Genomic DNA, 13,275 nt, shown 5'->3' with positions numbered 1-13,275 from the left:
AGGCCTGTTTAAGGGTTACTTTCTTACGGAGTTATTTCATAAACGTCTGCTAAGTTAATCAGCTGATGATCGTCGTTTGTCCCTCTCTATGGCATAACGACAGATAGGGACAAACGATGATCATCAACTGATTAAGTTAGCAGCCGTTTATGACTAACGCCATTGGTTAGTTTCTTTACTTCCAAAGTTTCTTTACTTTTTACCTGAATAAGCACATCAAAGAAACTTTCAGTGACGCAATTAATAGTTCAGACTTAGCCTTCGAGAGGTGAAAATAATGTTTATCGCCTAATATTGTAATTAGTGTTACTTCAACTAATTTGTTTGAAATGGGTAAGCCTAACTTAAAGTATCATTCAATAGAACTTGCTAACTATGTAAACAAACCGCCATACTAAAATTGACACTGACTGTCAATTTACTCGTAACTTTTGTTTACATAGTTAGCAAGTTCTATTGAATGACACTTTAGGTGTGCTAACTTAAGCTCAATTTTATTAGGGTGACCCATTTTGGAACTAATTCATTAAATACCTAATATACCTCTATTAGGTATTTAATTAATTAAATTAATTAAATTTCATAATTAAAACGGTATACCGTATTTTCTTTCTCGATTAGTCCGCTTAGGGCCACTTGCTTCATCCCACTAACCCGGAGTTAACCCGTTAAACTGTTAACCCAGTGTCAAATTGTACTGGTGGTAACTCAAGGTCTAACCGATTAACCCCGGGTAGGGGGATAGTGCAAGTGGCGCTTTGTGCCGAACTAGTTCGCTAAAGATACATCTTTAACTACTTTACTAGTTCGGCACAAAGCGCCACTTGCACCCTGACCGAAATTACGGGCCATAGGTTAAAATTAGGAAAAATACTACGTTGGAGAATGAACTAAGATTAATATTTAAACTAGTAACCCAATTACGTGTTATCATCATCAGCAGTATCAAAACTTCTTTCGGGTCAATGTGCCCATTTGATGATAACTCATTCATTTTACCAAACACGCGCAGAAATATCTTACGTTGGTGATAATGATAATATCCGCAAACCGAAGCAGCGTACCGTTACATGCCAAAGGATTTTTATGGCCATTTTCGAAAAAAAAAAGGTCGCAATACCAAGCAATACTAACAGTTTTGGCGACCTAGCCAAGATGATAATAAAGGATGTCCCAAAAAGGACGCAAGATTTGAAATTGATGAAAAACACATTTTTTTTCGTTATAATATGTTTGTATATAAAATCTTGAAATACATAAAATAGGGTTATTTGTGTAACGGGTCACTGTTTGGTGCGGATTTTGGGCTGGAGGCATTATTGGACCATATTTTTTTCAAAATGAGGCCGGTCAAGCAGTTATTGTTAATGGAGCTCGATATCGCGACATGATAACAACGACATAATAACAAGGTTTTTTCTAGCCGAATTAGAGGATATCGATGTGGAAGCAATGTGGTTTCAAGACGGGGCCACTTGCCACACAGCCAGAGAAACGATGCAATTACTGCATGAAACATTTCCTAGTCGTGTGATCTCTCGATTCGGTGATCAGAATTGGCCCCCTAGATCTTGCGATTTAACGCCTTTAGACTTCTTTTTATGGGGTTATTTAAAGTCTAAAGTCTATGTCAATAAGCCCACAACCACTCATGCTTTAAAAGAGGAAATTCGACGCTGCATTGGAGAAATTCAGCCGCATCTATGCAAAATGGTCATAGAAAATTTTGACAAAAGAGTGCGTATGTGCCAGCAAAGCCTAGGAGGACATTTGCCTGACGTATTATTCAAGATTGTATATACAAATATATAATAACGAAAAAAAAAAGTGTTTTTCATCAATTTCAAAACTTGCGTCCTTTTTGGGACATCCTTTAGCTTGCGCTTCGCCATCGAATCGCTTTGTGTCTCTCTTTCACTCTTCTACTTAATTATATTAGTGTGACAGTGACAGTTGCGTTTCTTTCGCTACGTAGCGTTAGCGATTGTCATGTTGTGTACGGGGCCTGTGCTGTTTTTTCCATTGACCCATTAGAAGGTAACATTGTAGAAAGAAGAAGAAAACGAATAGGACATTTGAATTTGGACTTGCTTGACTCGTGCTAGTTAATCGTGCTCTACCCTCCTAAGACCCTGCGTACAAATCAAAAACAAATGCTTCTGGGTCTCAGGAGGCTATACAGTCGCATGCTTACGAATATAATATTTTTAACAAGCTTTTATTAGGTCGACCTGTATGTAACTAACTATGTAATGGAATCTTGCAAGTTAAATTTGATCCACTTCCCGGTTTCCGATTGAGCTGACATTTTGCATACACATGTAAGTCGGGTGACAATGCAATATTATGGTACCATCGAGCTGATCTGATGATTTGGAGACAGGAGGTGGCCATAGGAACTCTGTTATGAAACAACGCAACCTAATTATGTTAGGGGTTTTTTAGAATTGTCTCGATGAGTATTAGTTGTCTGTCGTAAGAAAAGTACAGTCAGCGATAAAAGCTTGTACCAAGAATGAAATTTTTGACAAAAACTTATTAATATCTGGGAGACCGAGCTTTGCTCGGCTTTGCTCGGAACACATACAAGAACTCAAAACTGCGCGTTTTCCCAGAGATAAGACCTAGTTAGATCGTTTTTCGCCCCTGAAAACCCCATATACTTAGCAAATTTAATCGAAATTGTTAGAGCTATTTCCGAGATTCTCGAAATATATAAAGTTATGTACAAGAATTGCTCGTTTAAAGGTATAAGATTAGGTATTCCTCGGCCTAAAGTTTTTTCATTCTTTTTATCTTTCTATTCTTAGTTTTGCTCTCAAATTATTTACAATGACCGTGATTATTCGGTGGACAATAATGACATTCCGTCATCTAATTATATAAAGATTTTTTTGTGAACTGGTGAAAGGGATTGCGTTTAACGAGTTCAAATTAGTTATTGTATTTTTATACCAGATTTTTTTATAAGAATCTATATTATTGCTACAAAAAACAACAGAACTATTTTATCGTGTTGAGCACAAAAGTATTATTTTTATTATATAGTTCCTATATGTATAATTAAACATGTACTTACTAAGGACACAGAATAAATAATAGTACTACTAAGGACCTCTCACCTCCCACGAACGATCGAAATTTCGTTGAATTCCTCGAATAAACTAAAGTGACAGAGAGACAGATGACGAAATTTCGTTTATTATTATTCGTTGTACCGCCCTCTGAGACGAAATTTGCGTTTATTTATTTGTCAAGCTGCACCACCGAACAATGCATGCCGATACCCAGCTGAACCGGCCGATCTGCATCTGACGTCCACTCGCTTATTGCTTATCGAAGTTATTGGCACAGAAAACGTATTAGTACAGAATTATGGCTAGAAGCACACCAATACGGATATGCTGGTAGTATTTGTCTACATGAATTGCGTTGTGTTAAAAAAAGACTTTACATAATGTCATCCATAATACTCAGGGTGAAGTTTTCCACCCCGGTGAGATAATAAACTTGTCCGCATTACAATTACCACCGCCATCTTGGAAAATGTGTATCATCCATTATTACATTCCACATGAAAAATCTACACACTTTTCAATATATATATATCTATCTAAAGGAAAAAGAGAAGAGACAGAAGAGTGTTGTTATATGTATATTTCCGTGTAAAACACACAATACTTGAATAATCTAACAATATACTATTATCATTATTTTATTCATATCAAAATATTCACTTGACAACTAAATCGCTAAACGTGCCGATTGTGGGTCAGAAAGGTTAAGTTACTGACTTTATATTGTCTAATGTTATCGTCTTTTGAACTCAAAGCGCCGAGCAAGAAGTATTGGACGGTCGAGTTGCCTTATAAATTCAACGAGGCACTTGCTTAGATCTTGGTACCTACGGATCTGCTGGAGCCGAGGCCATTAAAGGTGTCTTTGGTTTAGCTAGGGGTTTAAATTGACAGATGAATTCTACAGTTTCAACAGTCGACACCCACATAAGTCTGTACATTTTGGAAACGACAATTCTATAGTGGTAAACTAAAAACAAATAGGTACTGGAAAAGTTTGATGTTTATTTGTTATATCTAATGTAAATGTGGGGAAAATGCAACCAATAGTTAATGTCAATGAAATAAGTAGATATTTGTACGAAATCCTCTTTTTTATGACTTAATAACTTAGGCTTGTTTATGTTAAATATTTTAACCAGCTATTTATTTATGGATTTAAATAATGTATTATCTACATTTAAACCAACGATAATATAGGTACTCCGAGCTATTTGTTTTCTTTTATTAATTACCTAGGAAAAAAACAGACTTAAGCAGATAATACAAGAGGGTAGTAGTTTTCACATTGATAAGTGCAACCTGCCCCTGATTCGATTTCCACGAAGATTTATAAACAAAGAATATTTAGGTATAAAATGAATATCAAGCTGAGTGTCAAATGCAATAACGATTTGGCACTGAACCCTAAAAAAGTATTATTGCAACCAGCCACATGCTGATTTTAAAATTATGTCAGAATTAATCATGATAAGTCGATCCTTTTTTTAACTGTTTTTTACTTTCGTGTTCGCAAACTCGTTTTTTTGGTTGAATTCTTTTGGAAACTCGGCGCCAGATATGTGCGCTTCGATGTAAGAATGTCTGAATATTTTTAAATTTTTTCTTGCGTTCCAAATTTAAACAATCATTTATTCATAAGTACCTACACAAGTCAAAAAATACAGAAATAAAAATGCCAAAAATAATAATTTATTTATCTTTGAACCAAGGGGCCAAACTAGGTCTTCGTACTTAGATTCTTAGGTTGCATTACAACTTTTTTTTCGTTTGTGATAAGGTTGAAAATCAAATGGTTGAAACAGTTTTGAATGATTCACGGTTAGTTTCACTAGACTTATATCGAATGGTGAACAAGATGCATGATGCATGTAACTGCGTCGAAATATCGGGAGCTCGAAAACAACACAAAAGGTAATCACGGTTCATATCCCGGTCGATATAAGTCTAGCAAATGGTTGAAAATCTGGTATAATAACGATTTAGTTGTACTTATGTAAATTATAACATTGAGACGAACATACCTATTTATTTAAACTGATACACGAAACACTTCTTTTAATAGATCTGTTGGGTCATAAAGTGTCATTCAATAGAACTTGCTAACTATGTAAACAAACGTTACTAGTAATTTGACATTCAGTGTCAATTTTAGTATGGCGGTTTGTTTACATAGTTAGCAAGTTCTATTGAATGACACTTTACATATTTTAATAATTTTATAGTACCTGTGCTTAACGGCCTGATTCGAACTTTAATATACGTCATAAATTTGCTAAAAATACGACATGGATCGGACATGTCAAACCATATCGTATCCTAAGCAAATTTTTTACGTATCTTAAAGTTCGAATCAGGCCGTAACTCTTTCGCGTCTTACCTGTAGACATTCCATAAGAGAATCAAAAGCTACTCGTTATTAACGCTGTAAGCGGCTGCATATATTTTTCAGTAAGTAAATACTTGAGACTCAAAACTTAAAAAAATATAGGTATATTTACACCTGTGGCGTTAATTTTTATTATTTTGTCCTCAAAAATGACCTCTTTCTAAATTGGGTTTGACCCTGTCGCACTTGACCGGTTTTTGTACACGTCGTAGTTAGGACACATAATGTACCTAAAGTCTGTTTTTTTATTCCGTAGACTGAAATGACAGTTAATAGTATGAACATGAAATGTCATTTCATACTATTAACTGTCATTTCAGTCTACCGAATAAAAAAATAGACTTTAATATATATTATCTACAGATATATTTAGAATTTAAAAATGAGACATATTTCAGTACATTAAGTAAACTTGTGGATGATACTAACATTGAATAATTTTACGGTTTAGACTCAATTGTTTTAAGTCACTCGCGCGACATGTTTCAGTACTTTCAGTACATCTCGCTCGATTTCACATTTTTTTGCGGGAGCATGACACGTGTCTTTGGCAGTACTGGAAACCCTACTCACTATCAGGAAGTAGGAACACAACACTATATACCTTCAGAGTAAGTATCAGTGCTGTACTACATAAAACTGCTAAAAGTGCTATAGGTACATATAGTGCTGAAAGTACATAAAATATAGCAAACCTGTATACCTTTTTAAAAAACACAAAATAATATGAAAAAAATAAATAAAAAAAAGATCAACCGGTTATAAACGCCTTATTAGGTAGGTATATTTGTTAGACGTTTTTAAATAACACCATCAGACATGAATTACTTAATTTTAACCACGGAATTTTTTGTATTACAAATTGTTATCGAACTATTTTCGAGTTAGTGTTTATACTTTGTGCAATCGTTGCACTGAACCAATTTTATTGAAACTGTGTTACAATACACTGTATGCATAGTGATCAAATATTGTTAAGGTGCAATTTATTTTAACAATTCATGGTTAATTGTCTTTCGAAATCGAAAGTAATCTCCCTTAGTCCACAACAAGACGATACTAATGAGCCAAAAACCAATGGGTGCGCGTCGTTTTATTTTTGATTTAATAGGTATGGCTACCTTCGGTCTCCGTACTCTCCGTCATTCAGTATGAGATCAACTTGATGGTTCCTCAATGTTTCGCCAAAAACGTTACGTCGACAAACTAAATGTAAGCTTCAAAGGACATCAGGAACGGCTTCAAATGTTTGTTGTTAAATATGAGCTAAGTAAATTACCAGTAAAAAATACCATGTCGGTAACAAACAGGCATGTGGCCCGCATGATGGTAAGCGGTCACCGTAGCCTATGGACGCTTGTAGCTCCAGGGGTTAACACCCCCGCGCAATACGCGTTGCCGACTCTTTAAAAACCTGTACTATAGGTGGTTTACTATATGTACGAGTATAAGAAAGTCAACCACCTATGCATTCAATAAACGTGTTCTAGATTTCTGTTTTCAGAAGGAACCAGCATATCATACCAGCTTCACCAACATAGATTAAGTATTATGAATCATAATTTCAACGAAAACTTTTTGGAATAGTACTTTTTTGATCACATAACACAAATGTACAGAATTTTATAACCTATACCTAACTTTTTAATAATGAAGTATGTATTGCCTTATGTTCTCACAAAGTATCGAAGACCTGAAAGTGATAATTGAATAACATCGTCAGCGTGAAAAAATGGCAATGCCTCGCACATGCTACGCTACCAAAGTCATTTCATGAAGCCAACCTAATAAGTCTAACAAATAATTATAACAAGATAACGATAAATATTGATCTAATATTTACCTAAGACTGGTCCAACGATGAACATGTATGCAAACATAATTAGAATTATCTGCAACCGCCGCGTCCCTTCGCGTCGCATGAACGCCACATTAACTGTCGCTACGAAGTCTTTCGCAGAAAACACAGACAATATCGTCTCCTCTTTATCACTCTCCACCTCCTTCTTAGGCTTCTCCTTCAGTCTTAGGACAATGTAAACAAACCCTATTAAATAAAACACACACGCGACCATAAACACTCCGTAGTAACCGAACCGTTTTGTCATGATCCCGCTGAGCGCCAACCCGATTGGCCTGCTGAGGGTCAGTATCGCGGTTATGATGCCGAGACGGAAAGTCCGTTCAGACTCACTCGTGATGTCCGTCATGTAACTATACACGGCCATGGTCATGGCTACTCGGCCACCGGCAAGCGCAGGCGGCAAACCCTCCAGCAGAGCCGTCTCATTCAATCCCACTTGGAGAAAGAAAACGGTGCTCAATATGATACCGATAACCGATACCAGCTTTCCTACTATAGGCAGGACCATAAAAGCTTTCCGATTCCCAGTGCGATCGCTCCACGCCCCAAGGAACAGCGTCAAGATCCCTGGAAGAGCGGTCTGCAGCGGAAAGCTCCATGCTGTCATCTCAGCTACCATCTTTTGCACTTTCTTCTCTTGCTCCGTGTAATTTAAGGTCCGTCCCTGCATTATATGCCGACATGTTTTCTCGTCGTACCCAAGGTTCACGAGGCATGATTTCTCTAAGCACAGGTTTTGCACTGCGAGCCCAGCGAGCACGCTTGGCAAAATGTAGCATATAACAAAAGGTTCCACAGTAATTTTCGTTCTGAACGCCCATGATTTCTTTAAGAACTCCTTTACACTCCTGCTTAATTTTTTTTCGGGTTTAATTTCTGGGTAAGGTTTGCACTTGCACGGTTCTACATGGACTGGTTTATCCCCGGGCACTTCGACCCGCAACGTCATCTTGACAACAGGATTTCACTTTAAGGTTCATTTGTTTTTAGCATTCGTATTTGGCGATTTTCAATTTTTATAACAAAGAGCACGTTTGGTTGTGTTTTGGAAACATAAGACGATCGCGGGCGGTCGGCGGCGCGTGCGGTGACTGTGTGCGCGGGCGCTGCGCTCGGCTCCACCTCGGCTACTGGCTATCAGCTGGCTGCTGGTACTGATTTTTACTTTATCAAGTTATCACGTGGCCGGCTGCTCTAACGCTCGTATAATCAAACTTGAATTAAAACTTGACCATATCGCTTAATCTCAATTGTTCGCTTCAAGATTCCGTGTTACTGTGTGTAAATCAGCTCCACCTAACTATGAGATGACTCATTCAAAGCTAATAACAATTGCTTCTCTAGACGCATTTTTACTGAAACTTCAAAGTGGAGCCGCAATTTTCATTAATAAAAAACCGGCCAAGTGCGAGTCGGACTCGCGCACGGAGGGTTCCGCACCATCAACACAAAATAGAGCAAAAAAATCGTGTTTGTTGTATGGGAGCCCCCTTTAAATATTTATTTTATTTTATTTTTAGTATTTGTTGTTATAGCGGCAACCGAGATTCATCATTTGTAAAAATTTCAACTGTCTAGCTATCGCGGTTCATGAGATACAGATAGACGGACGGACGGACAGCGAAGTCTTAGTAATAGGGTCCCGTTTTTTACCCTTTGGGTACGGAACTCTAAAAAAACATCTGTGAAGCTTACAAACAGCTGAAGCACAACTGAAAACGACACGGCCTTTTGACCCTTGTCAACGAAAAGACAGTATCAACTATCAGTGTTGACAATCACAGTGATAATATGTCACGTACAATATGCGTCCCAATTTTTTCCCATAAGTCGGTCAAGACAAAAATTGCGTAATCGGAATGAGACCCATTAGTGGTTACATTATATTTTAGTCTATGAATAGTATTATGTATAAAAAGGTAATTATGATCCCAAGGCTTGCCTTAACACGTAACTAGGGCATGAATTAAAAATTATAATATGTACTTTTTTATAATAACTTTTAAAACTTGTTATTGTATCAAACACATTATATTTTGTATATAAAACAAATACGTATTTAATCAATAAAATTATTCAATATTATCTAGGTGTGAGGCATAAATTATTGATAGTACATACAATTATCTTAAAAATTAAACTCCAAGGAGGCTTATTCTGGTTGTAGTAACAGGTTAATATGAGTATCTAAGGCTAGCACTTGGGTCCAGAATAAATGAAATAGAAAAGAAATAAAAGCAGGTCATAACGTATACCTACGAACTGACTTAACTGTCTGATTCTATTTTCTAGTTTTTTATTAATTTAAAGCCTTATGTGGACATTAGATTAGAATGCAAGCGATTGTGATATAAAATTAATCTTTAGCTACGAAGGAAGCATTGCAATTCAGCGAGGAAATGCTGCCAGTATCTTTGGCTATGCCCCAGGGCTTTTAGATACATATAGATTTTTAGTTTTTTAAGTAGTAGTTTTAGTTTTCTAGGTAGTTTTAATTTTAGGTTATTTTTTATTGTTAGTTTATACTTATGTTGCTGTTCAATAAATGTCTTTCCATAAAGATAAAAAAGATGGAAGCACAATACATTTTTCTTATTTTTGTATGAAATTATATTATATCGTCTAAACGACCGTCCAAACCTGGAGGCCGATTCAGATTTAACAACTTGTTACGGTTTTGATATATTTTTTTATATGACTTTGAAGATCGCTTACGCTGATTAGTGCAAACTGAATATTGCAAACCAGTTCAAAATTATAACAAATTGTTAAATTAAAATCGACCTCCACATTGAGAAAAAAAATCGTTTAAAACAGTTGAAATTGCATTAACGTTTAATGCTTTAAACAGGTCCATATGAGCCTATCGAACCATGCAGTTGACTGTTTGTACGTTACGTACGAACGTACGTACATTTGTTGATATTATAAAAGCAGTTAATCTTAATGAAATCATTTTAATGTGTGCTCGATAGATCATATTTTTTTCAGTGCAGGGTGCGTAGCCAAGATGCCAATCGTTCACGCTCCGTAACGTAGCGTAGGTAGTTATTTCTCTCTATCACTCTTCCATTGCGACAGAGGCAGTTACGATTGGCATCTTGTCTACGCACCCTCGATCTCTGGAAAATTTATTCATATTAAATAACATCGATATATTTTTATTTGTTTGTGCAACCCGGTTTATATATCAATGCAATGTTGACACCGAATTCGAAGTATGCTTATTTACTTCATACGGCTCTTACATAATGTACCTGTGTATTGACGAAATATTGAGATAGTAATTGGCACATTTAATAAGCAAGAGATTGTGGCAGCACTGCTGGCAGCGATTGACCTGATTTTTATATGAACTGTTGACATCATTAATGTATGTATAGTTCTATATGTAACAGAAGGAATAACCTCAATTGGTTTATTTTGAATGGTCGTAAAATTATTTATGAAGTGAAAACTTCTTTAGCGGCGCTGGGCACTTTTTGAGGTGGGGAAAAAATTATAAACTCGTGACCGTACGGCGATCACGTGACCGTAAGCCCCGTAAGGTGGCCACTCATAATTTAAATGGCATTTAAATCAATAAAGAAAAACTCAATGTTATTTGACATTTATGTTGCGGACTCCTTTTCAAGACTCTTTACCTATGTTCAAATAATTTGACGTTGTCAGTTTAATCGTTATAGAGATAGGTACAAAAAAAACAATAAAAATCCCCTTCAAAATAAATTTGGGTAGCGGCGGCGGTAAGTTTGTATTGTATTTCTTATTTATTAAATTATGTATACCTAAGGACTGTTCATCTTATTAAGCGGACACACAATAAAAGTATAAATTACATTTTTCTAATTCTGGAATCGCTATATTTAGATAAATATAATAAAAACTGAAACCAACGCAAAACATTTTAATGTAAATATAGTATAATATAATAACATCGGTAACATTTTCGAACTTTTACCCGGTTGCGCCGTTCAAGTGCTTGCACATCAATTTTTGACACTTTGCGACAAGTTGTAAACAACATTCGGTTGAATTATTTCAATGAGGGATGAACCCGATGGCGTTTCACTTGTTTCTTTTGAATATCAAGCCAATTGGAATTTGATGTTGATGAATTAGGTTGCGAAGTTCATAGTCGTGAAAAATTAATATAGTTAAACACATTGCAGCTTTATTTATGCGACAACAATGATGCATACATACACATTTCGTTACTTGTCGAGGTCTAATCTCTACTGGAAGAGATCTCTGAAAGGGATTAGTTCGCCTTTGTACAAATGATGTGTGTTTTTTCATGTTTTATGTGTCTTTTTGTACAATAAAGTGTTTTGCTACTACTACTAATCTAAAAAAAAAGTTGATCGGCCATGGAAAAAGGTGGCTTTAAACATTGAAATGGCCAATTTAAAGTAGGTAATGGCATACCTAAACTGCAATCGATAATAAATATTCTGAAAAAGAAACTGATAAATAAATTATACCTACGCCTACAATTGCGAAAGTTGAGAAGAGCATTATGATGAATTGCTAACATATTACTATTAGGAGCAAAGCTCAAAAGAAGACTATATGTTACCGTAAAAATTTCGACATTGAATTTTGTCTGCTCTATGCACTACAAAGGTTTGAATCAATGATTTTTAGGGTTCCGTAGCCAAATGGCAAAAAACGGAACCCTTATAGATTCGTCATGTCTGTCTGTCTGTCTGTCCGTCTGTCCGTCTGTCTGTCCGTCCGTATGTCACAGCCACTTTTCTCCGAAACTATAAGAACTATACTGTTGAAACTTGGTAAATAGATGTATTCTGTGAACCGCATTAAGATTTTCACACAAAAATAGAAAAAAAACAATAAATTTTTGGGGTTCCCCATACTTCGAACTGAAACTCAAAAATTTTTTTTTCATCAAACCCATACGTGTGGGGTATCTATGGATAGGTCTTCAAAAATGATATTGAGGTTTCTAATATCATTTTTTTCTAAACTGAATAGTTTGCGCGAGAGACACTTCCAAAGTGGTAAAATGTGTGTCCCCCCCCCTGTAACTTCTAAAATAAGAGAATGATAAAACTAAAAAAAATATATGATGTAGATTACCATGTAAACTTTCACCGAAAATTGGTTTGAGCGAGATCTAGTAAGTAGTTTTTTTTTTATACGTCATAAATCGCCTAAATACGGAACCCTTCATGGGCGAGCCCGACTCGCACTTGGCCGCTTTTTAATCACTACACACATAATTATGTAAGGTTAAAATAAAACTAATTACTAAGTTTAGGTACCTAAATATTCAATTAATTAAATTAATAAGTCATAAATGCATCTTTTCCGAATCAAAACGATTGTAACTTGCTTACTCTAGGTAGAAATGTTTTATTTAAGTGAGTACGAGTATTTAAAGACGTTTCTTTTAAAAGTACTATGAAGGTTAGGTATAACAGAAAGATAACAGACAAGATTGAATGAAAATCGAACTTTTGAGAAAAGTTTATTCACCCCTGAAATTTTCTCTTTCTCCGAGTTGCTTTTAAAATTGGGTATGGTCTATAATATTTTAATAACATTGTAATGTAAACGAACTTCCGTGCAAAAGTTTAGCTCAAAGTGGTTGGTTAATTTAAAACACATGGTTTACTATAAGTATAGCATGTAGTTTATTTACATACATTGCAATGTGTAGAAAGCATAGAGTGCGCGTAATAACAGTAGGCAAATTCCGATTTTAAAAGTACTATCTAGATTTGATATTAGTCTCAGTGTGTCTTGCTTAAGTGCCAGTAAATAAATGCGAGACTTGTGTGATTATTCATATCAAATTACGAACATTGTTTTTAATTAGAATCGGTCTCAGGTCGCAAAGATAAAAAAGACACGACTTAAGCTCACCTTGCCGGTCCAACATAAGTAAGTAACATAACAAGTTTTTACAAAGAAATAAGTTA

General features: G+C 35.6%; 1 protein-coding gene and 1 long non-coding RNA gene across 2 annotated transcripts in view; one reads left to right on the top strand and one right to left on the bottom strand.

Annotated features, from left to right (window-relative positions):
* Positions 1-8,572, bottom strand: part of LOC134655275 (proton-coupled folate transporter-like) — a 37,262-nt gene extending 28,690 nt beyond the window's left edge. The window contains exon 1 of the mRNA XM_063510725.1: positions 7,310-8,572. Within this exon, the coding sequence (XP_063366795.1) occupies positions 7,310-8,279 (970 nt within the window). The 5' untranslated portion in view covers positions 8,280-8,572. The remainder of the gene's footprint in view (positions 1-7,309) is intronic.
* Positions 8,573-12,262: 3,690 nt separating this feature from the next.
* Positions 12,263-13,275, top strand: part of LOC134655444 (uncharacterized) — an 89,750-nt gene continuing 88,737 nt past the window's right edge. Inside the window, exon 1 of the long non-coding RNA XR_010097429.1 lies at positions 12,263-12,492. This is a non-coding gene — a long non-coding RNA (uncharacterized LOC134655444). The remainder of the gene's footprint in view (positions 12,493-13,275) is intronic.

The sequence above is a fragment of the Cydia amplana genome, chromosome 16 (genome assembly GCF_948474715.1).
Source record: "Cydia amplana chromosome 16, ilCydAmpl1.1, whole genome shotgun sequence".
Taxonomy (NCBI): Eukaryota; Metazoa; Arthropoda; class Insecta; order Lepidoptera; family Tortricidae; genus Cydia; species Cydia amplana.
The sequence above is the reverse complement of the archived record's forward strand: the minus strand, read 5'-3'. Positions and strand labels throughout refer to the sequence as shown.